The 24,303-nt window shown below is 37.0% G+C and overlaps 2 protein-coding genes across 9 annotated transcripts in view; both read right to left on the bottom strand.

Annotated features, from left to right (window-relative positions):
* Window positions 1-1,033: 1,033 nt before the first annotated feature.
* hmgb3b (high mobility group box 3b) lies at window positions 1,034-4,920 on the bottom strand. 3 transcript variants are annotated; one of them, XM_026941356.3, is made up of 5 exons: window positions 4,764-4,920; window positions 3,378-3,572; window positions 2,666-2,808; window positions 2,368-2,542; window positions 1,034-1,952 (listed from the first exon to the last, which is right to left on the bottom strand). In XM_026941356.3, exons 2-5 carry the CDS (start codon window positions 3,525-3,527, stop codon window positions 1,809-1,811), a joined length of 612 nt encoding a protein of 203 aa, XP_026797157.1. In that variant the 5' UTR covers window positions 3,528-3,572; window positions 4,764-4,920; the 3' UTR covers window positions 1,034-1,808. The 3 variants fall into 3 exon arrangements, with proteins under 3 accessions (XP_026797157.1, XP_026797158.1, XP_034167014.1); XM_026941357.3 differs by having other exon boundaries at window positions 4,734-4,875; XM_034311123.2 differs by lacking the exon at window positions 4,764-4,920 and adding an exon at window positions 4,556-4,669.
* A 2,650-nt stretch (window positions 4,921-7,570) lies between these two features.
* mtmr1b (myotubularin related protein 1b) overlaps window positions 7,571-24,303 on the bottom strand; it is a 31,701-nt gene continuing 14,968 nt past the window's right edge. For all 6 annotated transcript variants that reach the window (XM_034311121.2, XM_034311119.2, XM_034311122.2 and 3 more), the window contains 7 exons: window positions 22,743-22,931; window positions 20,500-20,685; window positions 19,924-20,130; window positions 18,369-18,461; window positions 12,906-13,019; window positions 8,857-9,033; window positions 7,571-8,757 (listed from right to left, as the gene is read on the bottom strand). In XM_034311121.2, the coding sequence (XP_034167012.1) occupies window positions 8,608-8,757; window positions 8,857-9,033; window positions 12,906-13,019; window positions 18,369-18,461; window positions 19,924-20,130; window positions 20,500-20,685; window positions 22,743-22,931 (1,116 nt within the window). In that variant the 3' untranslated portion in view covers window positions 7,571-8,607. The remainder of the gene's footprint in view (window positions 8,758-8,856; window positions 9,034-12,905; window positions 13,020-18,368; window positions 18,462-19,923; window positions 20,131-20,499; window positions 20,686-22,742; window positions 22,932-24,303) is intronic.

Raw genomic sequence — 24,303 nt, 5'->3', positions numbered from 1 at the left:
CTTGACCAGCTTGGCCTGCGTTTTGGCAGCCGGTTGCTGGTCAGTCCAGACTGGATTTTTCAGCAGGGAGGTCATTATCCACCTCTCAAGAGTTCTCTACTTAAGCAACTTCTAATTTGGGTAATGTTAAAAAAAATCAGCTGACTATTATTAATTATTCACTAGCTTCCCACCAAATTAGACGACAAATAAATACTTTACCTGTTCAGCAAGTCCGAGATGTTTTTTTATTTTATTTTATAATTTATTGACTTGTTTCAGCTAGGCCTCACCTTGACTGCTGGCTGCAGTCGTATCCGGTTGCAGTTGGAGAGAAGATGAAAAGACAGCCTTCAAGGTGGACAGATTTTTACATAAACTACTGCCAAAGACTGCAAGCATGAGTCATGGCTGCTATAATCAGTAAAAATAAATGGTAAAAGAAAATGTGACCAGACAAGTCCTTGCCCTTTAGACATTTACATTCTTTAAATGCCTGACTTCCTTGAAATGTTTAGGTCATTAGCTTTATATAAATTTCATAAGTTTGCCAGAGGTGCATAAACTGATAATTAACCATAATAAAAATATGATTAGACAAACTAATGGACACATTCATTTAACATCTGAAGCAGTTAAATAGGAGTTGTGATGACTCCATTGACTGTTCATTAGCATCATTACAGCCCAATCGTTGTGTCACATAACATGTTTTGCACTGAATAACATTTTTGCACAATAACGGCATCATGACTTTTATAAAAGGTATATTTAACGAGCTGCATTCTGAGTTATGTTATCTATCCACAAATAACACTTTGGAACTGGAAAATATTTTGGGGGGTGCCTGAAGTTCAAACTTGAAAAATCCACCCCCCTTGTTATGTAGCTGGTTTCAGTCACTGTTGGACTTGGACTTCTTAACTTGTGCCATGTGTTACCAGGATTGGCTTTGGAGCCACCATGACCCTGACCAGGATAAGGTGTTTGCTGAAGAAGAATGAAATGTTACTAACTATAGAAGCATGCTTAAATGAACGACCAAGACCAAGTCTTGCATCAGTGTTTGCATCACTTTATTCCCATAAATATTCATACACCAGCAACAAATTATGAATAAGAATATGCCATTATAATCCAAAACAATCACACATGTAACATTTTACATAAAAATAAAAAGTCACAATTCCTAGATCTAAAACGTGTCATTTTAAATAACAGTTTTACCTATGCATAAAAAACAGCACAAATAATGGCTTTAACCAGGTAGAGGTTGTGACCATGTTAAACTGGTTAAAGCCAAAAAAAAAAAAACAAAAAAAAAACAACAAAAAAAAAAAAAAATTCTGCAAATGGTTCAGTGCATTTACCCAAAAATCAAAAATCATGTCTGGGGAAAACCCTACATAGAGTGGCTGAGCATAAAACAACCTCCAGCAATTGCCAACAAAAACTTGCATTTTGCTACATTGTTCTGCCAAACTTAAACTGTACAACTTGAAGCTTGGAGAATAGAAAAATAAAATGTACGTTCTAAGATGAGTCATTGAAAGAACCTTAAACAACTTTAAAACATGCATGTCTCCTTGTGCTACCAGAGGTTTATGGCTAAACAGCAAAAACATTTTGTCCCCCTTCTTTGAAAAACTTTGGGGTAGCATGAACAAAAGCATACTGCAATTTCAGACCTTCTGCAAGATAAAACATTGAGTCTTATCTTACAGAAGTTGGGCTTCTCCATGGGTACCAAATACACTGACTCATTTCAATTCACACTGGCAGTGATGACTGCAACACCCCCTAGTGTCAGAGTAAGGATACAAAGTCCTTTAATCGTCTTCCTCATCATCCTCTTCATCTTCCTCCTCCTCATCCTCTTCATCATCATCGTCATCGTCATCATCCCTGGATTTCGCTTTGCCTGCTGACATTCCACCACCCATTTTCCCCTTGCTCTTGTAGTCTGCCATGTCCTGACAAGGAAACACAACTGAGTGTCAAGCCAACTTTTAATCACTGGCTGGAAATTAAAGCTGCATATTCTATACATAGAGGATATTTATATTAATAGTGAAGATGGTCAAAAGAGCCAATGAACTGGCAAGCTTAGGAGACTGGTGGAATACAAACAGGTCTTTCCCAGTTTCCAATCAATACTGTTCAAAACATCATAAACCTTTTCTCTTCCAACCAAAACATGGTAATAAAATTTCAAATACAGCATCTACTTTGAAGCTAATGTTTACACTAAAACACCCCCATCTGTCATTTTGCCAGCATTTCAAAGACACAGCTGGATCAAAATTTCAATATCGTCTGGGAAAAGTTAGTTCCTGAGCTGCAGTCATGTTGACTGGGTTTTCTAATACACAAGATGCTCAACCTTACCTTCTGGTATTTGTCCTTGAGTTTATTGGCCTTTGAAAGGAAGGGTTGCTTCTCAGAGTCTGACAGATTATTCCACATCTCACCAAGTTTCTTTGCCACATCGCCAATGCCCATGCTGGGATTCTGAGCTTTGATACTGGGCCTGTGTTCAGAGCAGAACAGGAAAAATCCAGACCTACAAAGGCAAGAAGAGCTCATTTAAATATTGTACTGCCACAACATTTGGATGTTTGCATATTCAAAAGGCCATTGTGTTAAACAGCCTCTTCATCCTAAAGACTGGCAGGAGTACACATACGGTGGCCTCCTTGGTGCACTGGGGTCCTTCTTTGTCTTTCTGCCCCTTTTGCCTGGATTGTAGTTCATCATTTCTTGGTCATAGCGAGCCTTATCCTGCTTGGCCATCTCCTCAAACTTGGTCTTCTCTTTTGGAGACATAACCTGAAAAGGACAGCAGGAGGAGTACAATTTCTTTGCTTGAAAAACAACATACAGGCGGTCCTTAAAAGTAACAGGTCAGTGATTACACTTTTAAAGAGAGATGGGAGATGAGGTACTAGCAATTAAAGCTTGAAATTAACTTTGTAGCCCACAAGCTACTGCAGATAGACAAATTAACATTCTGCTCTAGTTTGGAAAAATGTTCAACCCATTTAGGGTTCTTGTCTTTCCAGAGTTATGTAACTTTTATTTAGAAGTTACTATTTCAGTATTAAATTCACTTAAATACTTTTCACAGGAAATTCATGTCACATGTCCAACTCATTTGACACTTTGGTAAAATGTGCTTTTAATATATGCTATTCATCTGAACAACATTAGGGAGCCTGATTTACCATAGCTCTAACGGTTCTACAAAGCTTTAATCAAAAATATGGTGTAATACCACAAAATAAATAAATAAATAAATAACGTCAGATTACTGGCTGCTTTGCATAGCTGCCCCATTACTTGTGCGTTAAGCTCAAGGGTTTTGAAGACAGATTTCACCAAGGCGACAGCCCACTCACTTTCCATCTCTCTGAACACTTCTTGGAGAATTCTGAAAAATTCACAGAAACCCCAGGGTTCTTCTTGTTGTGCTCCTCACGACAGGTCTTCACAAAGTAGGCATAAGCAGACATTTTGCCCTTTGGCTTTGCTGGGTCACCTTTTGCCATCCTGAAGGCTGGATGACTTTCACTTATGCAATAAAGTGTGCACTCCTAAAAGGACAAGTAATACAGTAAATATTAAAATATTAGCAGAGTTTTATAAGATTTTAAATACTTTACCACCCCCTTAAATAACTGACAAAAAATAGGCTATAACTTTTCACTCTCTATAAAAATTAAGGCTATAGAGTGTACAGCAAATAAGGCTTAAAATTACACCAACATACAACACAGTGAAAAACGAAAGACTACAAACTAGCCAGCTAAACGCCCAAGACACCTGGTGTCTACAGGGAGTTATTCATCTTCCATTTTGTGAAATTAAAAACTCATTATAGAAACTGGTATTAAAATGACATATGATTGGATTTTCTTTTTTCCAATTTCGGGGGTAAACTTTGCTGAAAAAGGGAACAGAAGAAAAAGAAGACAGACCATGTAAACACTTTTACAACACTTAAAACACCTCCCTCCCTTCCTCTCGCTCTCTCCCTCCCTCCCTCCCTCCAGCAGAAGAGCGACGCTACAATAGGACTCCATTCATTAAAATGGCCTCTCGGCTAAAGAAGGCGGCTTAAGCTAACAAAGCCTCTCACACACGGCTATCATACACGAAGGTCTTCAGGGTTTATTTTTATTTTATTTTATTTTTTTGGTGCGTTTCAGTAATTTAATAAACGTCGAAAAGGTGAAAACTAGCCATATGCAAGTTAAAGATAGAGAAACTTTTGAGCACCGCAGTCTCTAACAAAAGCAGAGGAAACCAGCCATGACCGGCAAGAGAGCTTTCGGGCGCGATTTAACGAATATCTCGGCTTTTTTAAGACAAAGGCGATAGAAAAAATATACAACACAATGTTCTGATACATGTACACCGAGAATACATTAAGAACATCTGAATTTATTTATTTTTTTAAAATCTGTCGTTGTTACCTGGCGTGAGGCAAATGTTTTACACGCCCGGCCATTTTAAAAACACGTCGGACACACGATGTAGTTGACGAGTCTAACGGAAAACCAACCATCCAACTTACCGGAGACGAATGAAATAGTATAGAAGTATACAGGTGGTCCACTGAATACTTATTTCTGATTTTGCTACAAAAGCTACAAATAAACGCACATTTGCGAATACATGCTATAAACACATAAAATAAGCCACCAGACACTACATATAATTCATAAAAGCTTTCTAGAGGTTCATATAAGTACTTTTTGGTGCTGAATCTCGTTTCTACTCACAGAGGTATCTCGCTGAACGATATGGTCTCTCAGGTCGCACTATGGCTACGCGCTTCTTCCCGACAGAAGACTACACACAAGCCTCGCGCTAGCTCACCACGAGAGCGTGCTGATTGGTCAACTCCGGCACGCGTTTAAAACGACCTCTGCAACTGAGGATTGGCTCATAGCCTCATACTTATTCATGACGTGTTTCTGCTATTGGTCGGAAAGGAGAAAGCCACTTGGCCAGCCTTTGAATACAGCGCGGGAAGGCAGGCAAAACCCCGGAGTGTCAATTTAAAGGTCTGTAAGATCCGCATTATAGAGAGGAGGCAACAATAACAGAGACAGTGACACGTTTAACGGCACGAATCACGACGAGCACAAACACTGGACGCAGGTCAGTTATTATAACTATTTAAACTAGTCTACCTAGTAACTCTAATCGAGGACATTCGGAGTCTTTAGCAGAGCAGGACAATGTAAAGCGCTTAACGTGGCCTAATGGACTAAAACAACGACCAGGAAAAACCATTTTCTCTCACATTTCTCTTGTCATAAACACTATCTACTGCTAAGACAACGGCATCGTCATCCAAATATAAAGACAATATTTTTTACATTAAGTTCTTTCTCCCCAAAGAAACCCGTTATAAAGAAAACGCTTAATGTGGATAATGGACTAAGACAGTGATATTAAAGACCAAATTCAGTATACACCTTAATAATAATAATAATAATAATAATAATAATAATAATAATATCCTGGGTTCATCTGCTTGCCTATACATAGTATGTTTTAATAATAAGGTGTATACTGTATTTGGTCTTTTAATATCACTGTCTTAGTCCATTAGGCCACGTTACGCGTTTCAGGTTGTCCCGGGTTAACAAACCCAGTCCAGTTAACAAACCCAGTCCAGTCCTACACATTAAAAAAATTCCCAGACAATGTAGAGTTATCACTGCAAACGCACGCGACAGTGTGACGTCATATATCATTACATACAGTGCCATGGGCCAAGCAACATGGGCCAAGCTTTTAATGGTCTCAGGGACAAATCATTGGTCAGGAAATGAGGAAATACACCTTAAACACATAGATAAAGTAAATTAGTATGGGATAGCTCTTCCCTTTGATTTCTTTAAATGTTGTAGCCTTGTGGGTTTTACAGGATTCAAATCTGGATTCTAAACCAGGCCACAGGATGAACTAGATGGACCTGTTCTCAAGCCACGTCTTGGTGGTCTCTGCAGTGTGGGCAGGAGCATTGTCCTAAATAACACATTTTCAGTTGTGGGAAGCAAGCCTTTTTGCAATATTCTCCTGTACTCAAAAACATTAATAGACTTTTCACAGTGAAGCAGCCCCACCAGTACCAGCAGCTAAAAAGGCTCCCTACACCACTACACATCTTCCTCCATGCTTAACTGTGATAGAGATGCATTCACTATTGTACTTCTCACCAGGTTTTCAAAGACATCTCTCTGGATCATCACCATACAACTCAAACTGGGATTCATCACTTCACACAACTGTGCTGAATCAGTCTGAATCAAACTTTCCATATTCTTCCAAAAACCTAATTCTGTCTTTGATGTTTTCTCAGACAGCAATGTCTTTTCAACACCACATCTAGACACAAAGCCTGCATTACTTTCTGGTAATTGTTGTTCTCTAAAGAATCTCATTTTCTGAGATCTTGAATTCTTCTGACAGTTTTTGTAGGCTTTTCCCCCATCTATAATAAGTGTAAATTACCTGTTGTTTCAAAGTGCTGACTCTTAGTAGCTGATAGAGAAATAGGGATTTTTCCCTATTTTTCGCATTTAGGGTCTAATAAATGTCAGAATAACTACAGTTGGCTGGACGAAGACCGGCTATGAGATTTCTGACAGCAGCCCCTGCATGATATTTTGCTTTTGGAGCAGATTTTCTTACTACTTTACCATGGGTCTCACAACATTTCATATTGTAGATCTCTCCCTGCTCCATCAGTCTTGATTCTATATGTGAGCTCTTTATCAGGCCTTTGATGGGCTGCATCAGGTGGGGCAGATCACCAAACAACAATTTATCTTTTTAGGGAAAAATAAAAAAAACCCAAAATATATTTTTGGAAATCTTTGTATATCTAGACATGAGTTAATTGGAATTTTATATCAAACAACATTTTAATCATTATCATGATTTTACTTTTGTGTACAAGGAGACTATATAAGTGAATTTTCCGTTTCCAGCTTTTAGCTAAACAATTTAACTGTAGTAAAAGTTACCTAGCAAATGGTGACACGGAAGACCAGTAAAAGCTTAAAGTTTTGTGGGGCTTGGGCTTGGCTCCCTGTTTTTGCACAAGGACTGTACAACGACTACACATTATCCTAGTAATAGCTACTACCACAAATAAAGAATAAAGATCATTTGACTTAGTTACTGATGGAGAACATCTTATTTCTGTTGATATAGTTAATTCACTATAATTTAAGCATGTAACCAATACTATAAGCATAATATCCTATATTTTCATTTTCAAAAAATCAGTGTAGACCAGTCAACCAAGTACTACTTTTGGGTCACTGACAGGTTAGTCCTGACTGCTTCATTCAAGGTAGGAGATGTAAGATATCTTGGAAGTACCAGCCTCACCTTCAGTCTGCTCAAGCACAAGCATTTTGTGACAAATGCTGCTCTTTAACTATTATTGATGTCTCAGCTCCATTTCCTGAGTTACTGCCTGTTAAAACATGGTCCAATTAAAGGCTGAGCATTTTTAGCACAATTTAAGGCTAAAATGACTAGACTTAGACTCATAGCTGTTAGCCTGCCATTTTATTAAACAATCATAAAAAATAGGCAAAGTAAAAGCATACATTTACTACCAAATATTTACTATCAGGATCAAAGGAAGTAGGCATTAAAATGCAGATGCAGATTACCTCCCTCATAACGCTGCTGGTAGTGGGAGTGTGTAGTCTTGGTCTTATCCAAAAAAAAAAAAGAATCAGATTGTGAACAGCACCATGTTCAGTTCAGCATTATATATTTAGCAGATAAAACCTGGTTTGGTATACTGCATTTCTTACACTTCTGGTGAATTGTGCTATTAATGAGGTTTTAATACGATTAAAGTTGTATTATTAATATTACGAAATAAAGCAAGATAGCAAGTGCTGTTATTGAAAAATAATCAACGATGTGGTGGTGTGATGCAGCTCAACATGAAGCATGCAAAGTTGAATATTTTCTGATCATGGCACATTCTGAAGTGCTGTATTCCTCTTATACCACACCAGTTTGCCACGGAGTACAACTTTGTATTAAATAAAGAATGAACTGCTGTACTTTATATCGTTTATAGTAACATTTAATACTGTGGAATGTCTTCGATAAGAGTTAGAGTAAGACAGTGTACATTGTCTTTAACCATTATGTGATAATGAGCAATTTAAAATTTATATCCGGAGTTTACATATTTCTGTAAAGCTGCTTTGTGACAATGTCCATTGTTAAAAGCATGATACAAATAAAATTGAAGTTAGTTACTCTGATCACTTATGTAATAAACAGTTGTTCTCTCATCAGTCTCTTTTTTCTTTCTCTTGAAGTTAATAAAATAGAAAATGTAGCTTGTCATGTTACTGAAAAAAAGGCACAAAGTCCTCTGTCTGAAGAATCTCCCATGTCAGAAAAGGTAAAGTTATAGCTTTTCCTCTGACCATTAAAAAATGTCAGTGAAAATGCTAAAAAAAAATTGTCAATGATTATACACATTTTTTAATCCATTTTTTTGTGGAGCAACCACCACCTGGCACTACTGTCAGAGCTGAGAATATTGCAGAGTCAGTCATGTCTCTATGTGTATCAGACAGTGGTTTGCATAGCTGTTCCCCCAAGGTCTGGAGATGAGGAGAGTGACCGAGACGAAGAAGCTTCTCTCTGGAGCTCCTTCACTTTTCTCTGCAACTCTGTCTTCACAACTAGCAGTTCTTTCAGATGCTGGTGAATAGGCACCTGGCAAAAAGAGAGAAAAAGAGGGATTTTATAAATGTAGGTATTTTAAAATAGGGTAACTGGGCCTATTCTGTGAAACCTCTACCATGCAGTTCCCACCTGTGGCATCATGCGAGGGTTCCAGCGTACATAGTAGCTCACCCAGAGTTCCAGGTGCCTTAGACTGGCCATCGGGTACAAAACATGATGTTCATAATTTACATAAAGTGGGTTGGTGAAGTCCTCAGCCTGACTGTTTATGTATGACCACAGTGACACAGTCTTAGTAAACACCCCCTGGAGAGAGACAAAAATGCATTTCTTTGCATAAAGATATACTATATGACCAAAAGTTTGTGGACACCTGACCATCACATCTATATGTGGTTCCTCCTCAAACTTTTGCCACACAGTTGCAAGCACACAATTGTCTAGAATGTCTTTCTTTGCTGTAGCATTAAGATTTCCCTTCACTCAAACGAAGGGGCCTAAACATGTTCCAGCATGATAATGCTGGTATTGAGGTATGGAGGAACTTGAGTGGCCTGCACAGAGCCCTGACCTCAACTCCACTGAACACTTATGGGATGTACTGGAACACTGACTGTGCACCAGGCTTTCTTGCCTGACATCAGTGCCTGACCTCACTAATGCTCTTGTAGTTGAATGGGCAAATCCCCACAGCCATGTTCCAAAATCTAGTGGAAAGTCTTCCCAGAAGAGTGGAGGTTATTATAACAGAAAAGGGGGACCAACTTTGGAATCGGAAGTTCAACAAAACACATATGGTTGTGATGGTCAGGTGTCTACATACTTTTGGCCATATAATATTATAAGTATATAGGGTATAGTACATGAATGTACACTCGCTGGGCACTTTATTAGGAACACCTGTACACCTACTAACTCATGCAATTATCTAATCAGCCAATCATGTGGCAGCAGTGCATAAACTCATGCAGATATGGGCTTCGGATAATGTTCACATCAACCATCAGAATGGGGAAAAAACGTGATCTCAGTGATTTTGACTGTGGCATGATTGTTGGTGCTAGACGGGCTGGTTTGAGTATTTCTGTAACTGCTGAAAATCTGGGATTTTCACGCACAACGGTCTCTAGAGTTTACTCAGAATGGTGCAAAAAAGAAAAACATCCAGTCAGAGGCAGTTCTGCGGACAGAAATGCGTTGTTGATGACAGAAAATGGCCAGACTGGTTCGAGCTGACAGAAAGGCTACAGTAGCTCAGACAAATACTCTGTACAATTGCGGTGAGCAGAAAAGCATCTCAGAATGCACAACAAATGAAACACTGAGGCATGAGGCAGATGGGCTACAACAGCAGAAGACCACATCAAGTTCCACGTCTGTCAGCCAAGAACAGAAAGTTGAGGCTGTAGTGGGCACAGGCTCACCAAAACTGGACAGATGAAGACCGGAAAAATGTAGCCTTGTCTGATGAATCTCAAGGCACACAGATGGTAGGGTCAGAATTTGGCACCAACAGCATGAATCCATGGACCCAACCTGCCTTGTGTCAACAGTCCAGACTGGTGGAGGTGGAATGTTTTCTTGGTATATTTTGGGTCCATTTATACCAATCAATCATCACTTGAATGCCACAGCCTATTTGAGTATTGTCACTGACCATGTGCATCCCTTGATGGCCACTATTTACCCATCTTCTTATGGCTACTTCCAGCATGATAATGCTCCATCTCACAAAGCAAAAGTCATCTTAAACTGGTTTCATGAACATGACACTGAGTTCAGTGTTCTTTAGAGGCCTTCCCAGTCACCGGATCTGAATCCAATAGAACACTTTAGGGATGTGGTAGAACGGGAGATTTGCAGCATGAAAGTGCACATGAAAAATCTGCAGGAGTTGCATGATACAATCACATCAACATGGAGAATAAATTTTTCCATAATCTTGTGGAATCCATGCCACAAATAATTGAAGCTGTTTTGAGAGCAATGGAAGGCTCTACTCATTATTAGTAGAGTGTTCCTAATAAAGTGCTCTGTGAGTGTATGTTTAGGGCATTACTAGCAGGAGCATTAATGAGACACTTCTGATGAGAGTGAGAGTAAGCTGCAGCAGGCAAAGCTTGGTCTATGAATTTCCTAAAGAGAGTCTTTTGTTGTGCTTATTCTTGTAATGCTCTAAAACTTCTCATTTTAGTGTCATCTTTACCAGTGATGTAAATATATTATTCTACTGTTGCAGTCTTTGCACTCTTTTGCATAAAACAGAGCATGACTGTTCCCAATTTTTCAGTGTGTCCAATGACCATAGATGTGTGTATATTCACATGTCATGATATTAAGGTCTAATATAAATAAATTCATGATACAATAATATGATCATATTGCTGTGTGTTGTAAACATGAAAACTGGGAAAAGAACTTGTGTGTGGTCATGGTAAAACCTACATTTGCCAGATATGTGAGTTTTAACACAGAATGTGCATTTTATTACAGATACCATCCTCACTGTGAACAGGTGATAAACTATTCTACTGTTGCATAAAAATCATGATCTCTCATGATCTTGTTGTCAATGCAATTCAATTCAAGAACAGTGTTGATTCTGTAGCCTTTGCACTCTTTTCGCAGAGCATGACTATTCCCAATTTTTCAATGTGTCCAATGACCATAGATGTGTGTACTACATGACCTCGCATATAAACCTGAAGTACTGAGTTTACAGAAGAAAAAGGGGAGAAACAACATCAGAAATCTGTGAGCAAATTTTAAAATGATCTAAATGCCCTCTTTAATGAGAGGGACCAAATATGTCCTAAAATATTTAATATTATATTCTGAATATTCAATTGCAAATTAGTAAACAAACAACAAATAGATGCATAAAATAAATAAATGGAGCACATCTCACTTACAAGTTAGAGCACATTTTTAAGACAGATTTTTATGTCATTATATGTCATTAAATACTATTAAGATATATTTTATATATTCTGTTGAATAAACTCAGAAAAACACAGAAATAAAGGTTAATTGAGGTGAAATTTAACACATTGCATGAAAGCATGACCTGCAGAAGACTAAGACTGACCTGTGATTGCTTCTTTCTGGGGGAAAAAGAACTAAAATGCTATTATTAAATAGAGGTGACATCAGCCATGTTCTTTTGTTATTTGCTCCGCAAGCTTTATTTACCGCACGCATAAGAGTAGAAAACATCCCGGTTAAACCCCACAGAAGAAATCACATATTGCACAGATAGAACTCTGAATGATGGTGGCAGTGAGAGGGCAATCAAAGAAAGCAAGGCCTAAAATACTAAAACTGTTCTGAGTTTTTCACTCAAAAAAGTACAAGTATCATGCACTGCTATGGCCTTTCGTAGCAGCAAGTCAGTGATGCACAAAGATTTAAAACAATAGCTCCTATGTGAAACAGATAGGATAATGGATAATGTTGTATTGCACATTTAATGGAAGGGGCTTGATATTTTTATAATGGTAGGGCAAAAGTAGTAAAGTATGTTGAACACTGGCTTCATATTTTAATGAGATTATGGTTAGGGTATGCCTGTTTCATTTTGGCTTATGTAGAACACCTTGCACTTTGTATATTCACATATGTCATGATATTATGGTTATAGTTTAATATAAATAAAATCGTGATACAATACATGATTCATGATACAATTGCAAACATGAAAACTGGCAAAAGAACTTGTGTGTGGTCATGGTAAAACCTACATTTGCCAGATATGTGAGTTTTAACACAGAATGTGCATTTTATTACAGATACCATCCTCACTGTGAATACGTGATAAACTGATAGTTTTGGAAAGAGTTTTTAAATTCAATACCAGGCATATCACTGAGTGGTGGGGACACTTCCCCAGCATATGCTGGTTTCCTTTTAACAATGGGAGGAAACAATGTACTCTTGGTATCTTTATATGTAAGCTGTGTACTAAATAGCAGTTTTGCTCAGGATACAGGCTACTGCAGTACATATGTGCCAATATTTTTCCTTAAAAAGTAATCAGAGAACTGTGAGTAAGAATGGTGGTCTCAATTCTAATCCACAATATTGCAAATCCTAGTTAATCAAGAATCAAGCAGCCATAGTTGTCATTTTGGCTCCAGATAAAACTGTGAGAATTACTCTGATAAAATTGTGTTTCTTGCCTTTGAGATTCGCTCCTGCTCGCTGTTGTAGAGGAAGGTCCCAAACAAGCAGCTGTAGAGATGATCTAATACAGTAATGAGGAACAGCTCATTGAACTCAAATGCTGAGGGAAACTGAGGAATGAGAGCAAAATAAACATATCAAGGTGACAAGTTCATGTGTTTAGGCACATTTTTAATTGTGATTATGCTTCCTAGCTGACCTCCGCAAAGACATATATTCCACAGATGTAAATACAGCCTATGCTATGTGCATAGAAACCTCTTGTTTTTATTATTATTATTACTATTATTAGTAGTAGTAGTAGTATGCATTAAAATGTGATGGGGATTTTATACTCTATGAACTTCTGAAAACTATGGGTTTTTTTTTTCCTTACTGAAATAATATGTTTCTCCTGTGCAGGCATTTCATCCAGAAGGAAAGTTAGAGTATTTTTAAAAGCAGCTTACCCCCGAAAGCAAAAAAGGTAGAGAATCACATTTAAAGATTCCATTCTGACTCCACAGACACCAAAATACTGTCTAAAAATAACTGCTATTTATTGATTTTATTTAATTTAATATGTAACAAATAAGACAATCTAATTATAATAATGTGCATGAAATCTATGTCTATCTTTATACCAGCCTTTATTCATGGCCGAAAGGCTGTCAGGCTTTTCAGAAGTTCCTCTACATTTGTAGCCTTATCTTCTTAAAGAAAAACATTAGTGACACTTTATCAAATAACTATAACTTTATGATGAGAAATGTATAATCACTTTCACGATCAGCCTCATCCACATTAGTCTCTATTCTTATGACCTGAATTAATATAAAAAACCTTGTGGTGTTAAACACGAGAAATTGACTGAAGCATGACATTTATTCACTGTGTGAGAAAAGCACACTTATCTAGCAAGATCTAAGACATCATTAGAAAGACTAACTGTTTTTGCTACCACATTTGTTAAACAGGCTCCTTACCCAATGTGATCTTTACAGGAAGAGAGCCTAAGCAAGATTAAATGAAATCATTTCCAAATATATATATATATTTTTAAAGAAAGCGAGCAAAGTACAAGTAGATTTTTTTTTTGTCAACCCAATTTTTCATCATTTTTGGTTGTTCACTAGACCTCACCCACAGCAACATCCAACAGGTTCTTCTCAGACTGCCACATATACGTAAACAATATGGCATCCACATGCCAATCAATTCTACTGTGGTGGAGCTTAATTTGCTCAAACAGCTGTAATTCATGATTAGTTGTATGGATTCACATGAAACCTGAAAGCAATGTTCAGAATTTAAATTTATTTTAATCCTCAATTGTTATACAAAGTATGTTGAGATTGGAAATTTAATATGGCTTCCACATGCCAATCAGTCTGTGTGGGATTGATCTTAATTTACTCAAACAGCTGTAACCCATTATGTTGTTCAGGAGAAGATTCTCAGGACATCTGTGAAGTTTGGGGTGTGGTCATCCATAGAGGATGGACTTAACTTCAAATAGTTTAAATCAAGCTGAAATTTGGTGTACTTTTGTAAAGTCAGATTTCATCAGGCATGTGAGGGTTAGCATTGAGCTATGTACCAAAACAACAACAATGTGTTCTTCTATTGTCTCTTTAATGTTCTCTGTAATTTGGAAAGTCCTGGCTACTGAGGGCACAATTTGTGATTGAGGTTCATTCCTAGGAGGAGCAAGGTGGCCAGCCATTGATTTGGTTTGTATTTTAATTGGTAAAACAGAAAAGAAAATGCATAGTGTCGTCTACTTATTATATTACAGTTTCATCAGTAATTTTAACTAACATAGTAATTACCACTAACACTATATTCTGATTATTGCAAGTTTTGTTTTTAAAATGGCCACTTTAAAGCCTTTCTGAAAAGGAAAATTTGCCAAAAGCTCTATACAGTTTTAAAGTCCAGTGCATTTCATTTCATCATGGTTTTGTCACGTATTAGTCAAGACCAGTGGGTGGACTGAAACATATAACCATGGGGAAAAAGAAAGTATACCCTCCTACAATTCTGGGTTTTATTTATCAGGGCCCACTCCTTGGAAGATCGGCAACTATCTTCAAGGCTGTCCATTTGTAAACAGTCCTTCTCTCTGTAGAATGGTGAATTTCAAATTGTTCGGAGATGGCCTAATAACCCTTCTTAGATTGATGAGTAGCAACAATTGCTTCTCTGAGGTCATAGCTGATGTCTTTTTTTTCTTCTTAGCATGATGTAGACACACACCTGAGTGCTCCAGAACACCAAACTGCCAAAGGTTCTGCTTTTATAGAGGTAGTTTTATAGAGGAAACATAGAATTGAAGTAGGGTGTACTTTCTTTTTCCCATGACTGTATTTACACCAAAGCAACAGCACAGTCACTTTCACTAAATACCAGTAATATTGCCTGGATATGGTTTGAGTCAAAGCGCAAAAATAGTTAAGCGCATGGCTAGTCTGCATAAATCTCTCCAAATAATTTAATGCCACAGTTTGACAGCGTAGTATACTTTGGTATAAGAATAACAACCATGAAAGGTGATGTCAAAAATTCACATTATTCAAAGTAATTGTGTTAGCAGAATATTGTACTAATTATTTTTCAGTAAATATGAGCTAACACTAGAAAGGAAGTAGAACTAGAAGCAGGGATGTTTGGTCCTGTAAGTTTAGCACTGAAATATTCTTCTTTAGGCATACGAGATATATATATATATATATATATATATATATATATATATATATATATATATATATATATATATATATATATATATATATAAAATGTGTGATTTTATTAACAGAAAAATGCAAAAAAAAAAAAAATCATTTATCCATCCATTACATTCTAACCTTAATTTCCCTACATTACCCAGTTTTTAATCACACTTACCCAGCATTCCCCTGAAGTCAACATTCTCCACATTTCTCATTTTAATTGCCCCAATTTCATTGTCCCAAACTGATTCAGAAAATTAGCATAGCAAACAGGGGTGTAACAATGCACAAAATACATGACACAATACCATATGGTGTTTTTGAATCCTTCATTCACCACTATACTGAGTGGAGTCTCATATATGCAGCTATGTCCCTCAGCTCTGTGTGCAAGGCTACCATGATTAATGTTGTGATTTTTTTAAAACACTTTTTACAGCTGTAGTCTTTCAGTTTAAAGCTACAGTGCCTAGGATTCTTTGGTTAAAAAGTGAGTCAGAGAAGGACACAGCCCAGGCTATGTTACAAAGTACAACCCCTGGCAAAAATTATGGAATCACCACACTTAGAGGATGTTCACCCAGCTTTTTTACTTTATAGCAAACAAACAAATCACAGATATGACACAAAAAAGGTTTTGTTCAATAGCTTAACATTCTGGTTTGTGAAATATACATAAAAAAATTCAAGGACATTTTTTTTTATTAATGGCATGTCTTTTTCCAAATCAAGTAGAGGAAAAAATTATGGAATGAAAATGAAATGAAATGAAAAACAATACTCCCCATCAATCTGGTTCCAACTTTCTCGAATAGCAGTTGACAGATCAGCTTTGCAGGGTGGAGCCTTAACATGGACCAGTTTTTTTTACTTTCCACCATAAATTTTCAATTGGATTGAGATCCGGACTGTTTGCTGGCCATGTCATTGAGTTGATATGCCTTTCCTGAAAAAAAGCTTTAAAACTGTTTGCTCTGTGGTGAGATGCATTGTCATCCTGAAAAATTATTTCATCATCACCAAACCTATTTTCTATGGATGGAATGAGAAAAGTGTCCAAAATTTCACTGTACAACTGTGCATTGACTGCTGAGGTAATGACTGCCATCTCCCCTGGTCCTTTTCCTGACATGCAACCCAGTATCATAAATGAGTTGGGAAATTTGATTGGTTCAGGCAGTCATCTTTATATGTTTTGTTAGAACGGCACCAGACAAAAGTTCCAGCATCATCTCCTTGGCCAATGCAGATTCATGATTCATCACTGAATTTCACTTTCATCCAATCATCCACACTCCATGATTGCTTCTCCTTAGCCCACTGTAACCTTGTTTTCTTCTGTTTTGGTGTTAGTGCTGGTTTTCTTTTGGCTTTTCTATATGTAAATCTCATTTCATTCAGCCGGTTTCTTACAGTTCTGTCACAAACATTGACTCCTGTTTCCGCCCGTTTGTTTTTCATTTGTTTTGTTGTGCATTTTCTATTTTCAAGGCATAGTGCTTTGAGTTTTCTATCCTGATGCTTTGACATCTTCCTTAGTCTGCCTGTATATCTACCTTTCATAACCTTCCCATTAAGTTTATACTTGCAACAAATTTTAGACACAGCTGACTGGGAGCAACCAACCTCTTTGGCCACACTCCATGTTGAAATTCCTTGTTGAAGGAGTTTTATAAACCTTTCCATTGTTTCAACTGACAACTCTCTCATTGGAGCCATGTTTCCTTTCAATTAGCCAAGTCCAACAGCCCATTAAAGTGTGTAAGCACTCCCTTTTAACTGCTGACTTATTAGCATTTTTAGACTTTTAGTCCCAGTATTTGTTTTAGAAATGGAAATAAAAAATTGATTCCATAATTTTTTCCTCAACATTGAGTGATTTCATAATTTTTTCCTCTACTTGATTTGGAAAAAGACATGCCATTAATAAAAAAAATGTCCTTGAATTTTTTTTATGTATATTTCACAAACCAGAATGTTAAGCCATTGAACAAAACCTTTTTTGTGTCATATCTGTGATTTGTTTGTTTGCTATAAAGTAAAAAAGCTGGGTGAACATCCTCTAAGTGTGGTGATTCCATAATTTTTGCCAGGGGTTGTATACTTCTTCAAGTAGCTCTCAACACCAGAGAGGATGAATTTCCTCTTGCTTTGAATACACCGCCTGCTCCGTTGCAGTACCACTACATTCCACTAGAGGCCCACAGACTGAAAGTCACTGATTACTTGCGGCACTTCAGAATATAACTAAATAGGTTAATATTACAGACATTTAATTCATCTTATTATTACAGTCACTACCACAGAAAAAAATTAGGAGGGAGTTTGAAAAAAAAAAAAAAAAAACAGGGAGTTGGAAAGATCCATGGTGCCTAACCATTTAGGTGTTGTATTACTGATTTATTTCATTTTTAAACTGAATTACAGCATTTTAAATAACTATGGTAATGGTATTGGTAACTATGGTAACTCTAGTAATATGCATATGGTATAAAATAGTCTTAAAACCATGACTTTGAACCTATTTTGTGGTATCACAAACTAAGCTCAAATGTAACACTCTTAACACTCTTAAAGTTTTTGAGAAAGTCTACTTTAAATGAAAAATTTAGCCCTATGTTAAGACATTTAACCTAAATTCAAAATTGTGTAATGAGAATCAGCACTCCAGAGCAGTTACCTATTAAAAATATGATTTTTTTTAGTTCAGGGTACTTTATTATTTACATTAATGTAAAGTAAGCTCACCTGTCTGGTCATTTGCCAAACACAGTCTATGAACTGCAGAAACAGAGGAGAGCGCTCCGAGTTAGCATGATTCTCATCACCATGCCCTACACGCTGAGGAGAGACAGAAAACACATAATTAGTGTACACCATCTCCAAGAGTGAAATACATACTGCCAAATTCTGTCAGCTTAGAGGGGGGAAAATATATAATATATATATATATATATATATATACATACACACACACACACACACAGTGGGTTCAGAAAGTATTCAGACCCTTTACTTACTTGAATGGATATAATTGCCATTTTTACCCATCAGTCTACACTTAATTGCCCATAATGATGAAGGAAAGAATGATGACTGTTGTTTTGAAAAGGGTCTGAATACTTTCTGAATCCACTGTGTGTGTGTGTGTGTGTGTGTGTACACGTGTGTGTGTGTGTGTGTGTGTGTACACGTGTGTACAGTCAGGTCCATAAGTATTTTGATTTTTGCAATTTTACATTTTTTATAATTTTGCCTCTGTAGACCACCACAATGGATTTGAAATGAAGCAATCAACATGTGACTGAAGTGTAGACTTTCAGCTTTATTTCAAGGGGTTTAACAAAAATATTGCATTAATCGTGTAGGATAATAGGATTAATCATTGTGTCACTTTCCAAATAGTTATGGACCTGACTGCGTATATACACTCATATATATATATATATATATATATATATATATATATATATATATATATATGGGAAAAAATAGTGGCTGTTATGCTGTAGGGGAATTGTGTTGGTCCACATGTCCTATTAGAGGAAGGGTCACCTTATCCTTTGATGAAATAATGAAACATTTCTATCTTGAAGGGATTCGTCTCCTCCAGAATGGCAACGTCCCCAGTTTAAAATAATTTAATAAAATATTTCAAGTGTTTATTTCTAGAAAGAAGCAGAATGATCTGCCAAGATATACAGTATACAAGTATTCTTATATTTGTTTATTGTAATCTCTTAATGAGAAATATTAGAAAAAACTTGCCTACTTTCAAGCTATTTAGTTCACTTGCTAAGGTATAATTTTTGCAGTATACTGCAAATGCTTTACAACTAAAATATAATAATAAATTACAGTTTATATCATTTTGTATTTTAAATTATACTAGCTGCTTCTTTAAAAGCAAAAGAATAATTAAAAATCATGAATTAGGTATTTTACACAAGCAAATCTTATACCATTTTAGACACTGAGATGATCATACTTCACTTAAAATTGCTAATATGGCAAATGATAAATAGGATCTAGAAAAGACCAATTAGCCTGAGGTAATAGCATCTGATTGCAGTTTAGACAAGTAATGCATATTGGTTACTTTGATGTAATACAATTTTGAGACATCTTTACACTAAATTCAAACCAAGGTTTTGAAAAACTGTTAATTCTAAGACTTTTTAACTTGGCTAAATAATCCTGAAAATTCTGTGCTGCTTAAACCAAATTTGAATTTCAAAACATTAATAAGATTTTTTTTTTTAAAACAACACATCATGTATGATAAGTGGTTATTTCTACTCACCGAGGAGAAACGGTGTCCTAAGCTGAGCCACTCCTTCTCCAGCAGCACCTGGAAGCCCCTCAGTGAGCGGTAATACGAGTCCAGCATCAGCATGGCCAGGGAGGTGAGCTGAGCTGTGCGGTCCCAGCCGTCACTGCAGTGCACCACCACTGAACTCTTCCCCGACTCAATTCGATCAGCTATCCGCACTGCACCAGCTAGCAACAGCTATTTACATGGGAATTTTAAATCATTTTAACTTGTCTTGAATTTTGGAGAAGTCCTCATGTTCTATAGGGATAAAATAACCTGTTTTAAAGTTTTTAAATTAAATTTAGCATAAGTAAGTGATCTGTCCAATATTAAATGATTAACATTGGTGAGGTGCTATAAGGACATGTTCCGAACCCTTGTGACAACTTGTGACAACTAATATGTGGCCTCCTCTAGTTCAGAAGAAAACCACCCTGGCAGTTTGGAACTTAAGTAAGTAGAACAAGTGGTAACTTGGAGGCCACCAGGCCACCAGGAAGGAAACAAGCACACAGGACAAGAAGTTACACATGAATACATTATGTTAATTCTAAACACCCTCACCCTGATGTACTCCAGCCAATGTGTGGCATCCACAGAGGAGAACCACCGCTGTTCATCGATGGCAGGATACACCACTTCCTTCAGCTTGCGTAAGGACTCCCTAATGACGTGCATGTTGGGAATCTCCAGGAAGTTCAATTCTACGTTGGGATAGAAACTCTCATTCTCATAGCCACCATCTTTGGCCTGTAAGAAAAAATACCACTGTGGTTGTGGATTTTGAACATTCAGGCTGTCATTTTTTCCAAATGCTTTTTTTTTTTTTTAAGAATAGCTAACTAAAACGAATGCTCGGAGAAAAAAAATCACTCTGCATTTTTATCCAAGTATGGTCGAGCCTTCATTTAAAGACCAAGAAGGCTTCATTCTTGGCACATTTTTTAATTCACGGCCTCCATAGAAGCCACATTAGGCTTACAGACAAGGCAGAAAAAAGACCCAAAAGTAGCAGTGGGGAAACAGCCAGTGAGAAATTCTACCCAGTTAAAAACAAGTTATCTAAACTCTTTGCTGCGTTACTGAGCTGGTTTGCTAAGCCTCTGTTGAGCTTCTTTAGACTAGGCAGGAGGTTGTTGTGGAAATCAGTCTAGCCCTACGACACACTAGCTCCCTGACCTCTGGTTGCAAAAAGAAATACATCAACATAAGGAATCAGATCACGTGTCTCAAGCAATTTCACGGGAACTTTAAAAACTTAGATATTCAGTCTCAGTTTTTCACAACTCCACACATTTCATGTTACCATACATATTTTGGCAAGTCATTTAAGGCATCTACTTTGTTCACAAGTGTTAATTTTTAAAATAATTACAGACAGATTTATTTCAGCTTTAATTCACTATATAAGAATTCCAGTGGGTCAGAGGTTTATATATACCAAAATTGACTGTCTCTTTAAACACTCTGGAAAAATTGATTTAATGAATTTTAAAAGCTTGTGTTTGGCATAACTGTTATAATTAGGAGTGCACCTGGCTGTAATTGGCTGTAAAACGGCCTACGTTTAGAGACAGTGCCTTTTTGCCCTTGATACCATGGAAAAATCCAAGCAACTCACTTAAGACCTCAGAAGAAAAAAATTGTAGACCTAAATAAGGCCTCCTTACGAACAATTTCCAAGTAACTAAAGGTACCACAAGCAACCATACAAACAATTGTATGTACACTGCAGCGCTCAGTTAAGAGGCACAAATTAGCTCCCAGGCATGAACAAACTTTGGTCTGAAAGGTTCAACTGAACCAAGACAACAAGCATCTGGAGGCATCATGTACCAAAGTATGTACATCTACAAATAAGAGTCCTACATCGCCATGGCCTGAAAGGCTGTCATGCAGGGAAGAAGCCCCTACTCTAAAACTGGCAAAAAAAAAAAAAAAGCCAGACTGAAGTTTGCAGTTGATCACCAGACTTTAGGAGGAGTGTTCTCTGGTCAGGTGAAACAAAAATTGAACTGTCTGGCCATAATGATCAGCACTATGATTGCAACTGGGTATTCCAGCAGGACAATGATCCTAGCCTCCAAAGTTGTAAAAAAAAAATTGCTTAAATACAACAAAGTGAAAGTATTAGAGAAGCCATCACAAAGCCCTGACCTGAGTTCCATAGAAAATTTGTGGGCTGAACTGAAAAAGTGTGTCTGAGCAAGGAGGTGCACAAACCTGACTGAGTTACACCAGTTTTGTCAGGAGGAATGAGCAAAAATTCTGGCAAAGTATTGTGAGAGGTTAGCTACCCTTAGCGTCTGATTCAAGTTCAAATGTAAGGTGAACTTTTAACCAACTGAAAATATGATATAGTAAATAAAAGCTGAAATAAATCTGTGTGTTAACTATGATTTTGTAATGACCTCTTATAGAAATAAAGTATATAAGCTTATTGACTTAACACAGGGAATGTATTGGTAACATGAAATGTGTTGAGTGGTGAAGAATTTAACGGAATTTCTTTAGCTTAGGTGTATGTAAACTTTTGGCCTCAACTGTAAATATCACTATACTATAATTGTTGAGATCTCATCTTAAAGGTATCCTTAAATTGATTTCAGAATAAACCATTTCCAGCTGAACTACCTTAAGCGCAATCCAAAGAACCCACTAGTGTTTGGTGATTAAATAGCTTCAACACATGTTTATCCATTTTAACTTAATTAATGTAATTTTTGATATTTACATACATCTGTCTCAACATAACTTCCATAGGTTTTAACCAGTTAAGATAAACCAGTAAGTCATTTACAACTCACTTTGTTTGTGATAGCCACGCTGCTTTGACGGGCATCAAAGATGCAGAGTTTGTGTGATTGGGCATTGGCATCCAGGATGGTCTGGAGGTATCGTTCGTCTTCCTTACAGCGGCGGTCTAAGGGGCCCACCTGAGGCTGACCACAACGCACTATGGCTGCCTGACTCTCTGGATGGATCCATGAGAGTACCTGAGTATAAAAAGATAATTATTTTAAATATAATGTTACTGTGAACACTGTTTATAATTATACAACAAAACGATGAGTATCAACGTTAAAATTAATACACTAAAACCACTCATTTGCTTTCAATAACCACTTTATCCTGATCAGGTCAGCGGTGAATCTGAAGCGCATCCCAACAGCACTGGACGTGAGGCAGGAATACACCTTGAATGGAATGCCAATCCACTGAAGGGCACCATGTCCACACATTCACACACTCATTCATGCATCCGTTCACACATCCATTCACATCTAGGGGCAATTTATCTTAGCCAATCCACCATGGGACCCTGGAGCTGTGAGGGGGCAACTCTACCTGCTGCCACACCAGTTTGATTTGGACTATAACACTGTTTATAATATTTATCTATATTATACAACAGATGTTATAATAATATATCATCATGCTTTTTTTGAGGTTATTCCATATCAGACACAATTTCATTCATATTGGTTTGATGAATTTCTTTCAGCATTTTGTTTATATTAAACAAGTATTAGTTTTATTGATCAGGATGGAAACTTGGCTTACCAATAGTAATAAAAAAAAAGCTTTAATTAAATTTATTTTTTCCCCAATCTTCAACTGTCCAGTTTCAGTTCCTGTTCGTGGCTCACACAAGGCATGTGGGCTTTTGCTGTTCTATCCCATTTATCTCAAGTTTCATTTCGTTTCGAGATGTTTTTCTCTTCCACAGTTGTAAAGAACAGTTATTTGAGTTACTATAGGCTTGAACCAGTCTGACCAGTCTCCTCTGACTTTTCAAATCAACAGGGTATTTCTTCCATCCTGTTCCCTGGATGTTTTTCGCACCATTCTGTGTAAAATCTAGAGACTATGAGTGAAAATCCCAGGAGATCCTGAAATACTAAAACCTGTGTGGCACAAACAATCATGCCACAGTCAAAGGCACTGAGATCACATTTTTCCCCATTATGATGTTTGATGTGAACATTAATTGAACTGCTTGACCTGTATCTGCATGATTTTATGCATTGTGCTGCTGTCATATGATTGGCTGATTCGATCATCGCATGAATAAGTAGGTGTACAGGTGTAAAGTGAGGGTATATGAGGGTAAATTGCTGCAGGTCATATGCATGTGATATGTAAATAAGGGACTCGTGGGCAAGAGCTGAGGCTGATCATCAATTGCACTCAAATCACTGTTCATTTTGATGTCATACGACAGAGTAATGAATCAGATACAGATTCTTTCATCCATCATTCAATGTGCTCAAATCTACAGTCATTTATACGAAACTTTGTGTGGTAATGTGCTAGTGTGTTATGAACCAGATTATGCCATTATTTTTTACCCATTGTTTTCTTTTT

The sequence above is a fragment of the Pangasianodon hypophthalmus genome, chromosome 15, assembly GCF_027358585.1.
Source record: "Pangasianodon hypophthalmus isolate fPanHyp1 chromosome 15, fPanHyp1.pri, whole genome shotgun sequence".
NCBI lineage: Eukaryota > Metazoa > Chordata > Actinopteri > Siluriformes > Pangasiidae > Pangasianodon > Pangasianodon hypophthalmus.
Note: the sequence above shows the minus strand (reverse complement) of the source record. Positions and strands in the feature narration are given on the sequence as shown.

Excerpts from the sequence above, each read along its gene's own strand:
- hmgb3b (XM_026941356.3), bottom strand. The coding sequence starts at position 3,527 with ATGGCAAAAGGTGACCCAGCAAAGCCAAAGGGCAAAATGTCTGCTTAT. Across the intron at positions 2,809-3,377 it reads AGTGTTCAGAGAGATGGAAA|GTTATGTCTCCAAAAGAGAA; the intron begins GTGAGTGGGCTG and ends TGTCCTTTTCAG. Across the intron at positions 2,543-2,665 it reads AGTGCACCAAGGAGGCCACC|GTCTGGATTTTTCCTGTTCT; the intron begins GTATGTGTACTC and ends TTGCCTTTGTAG.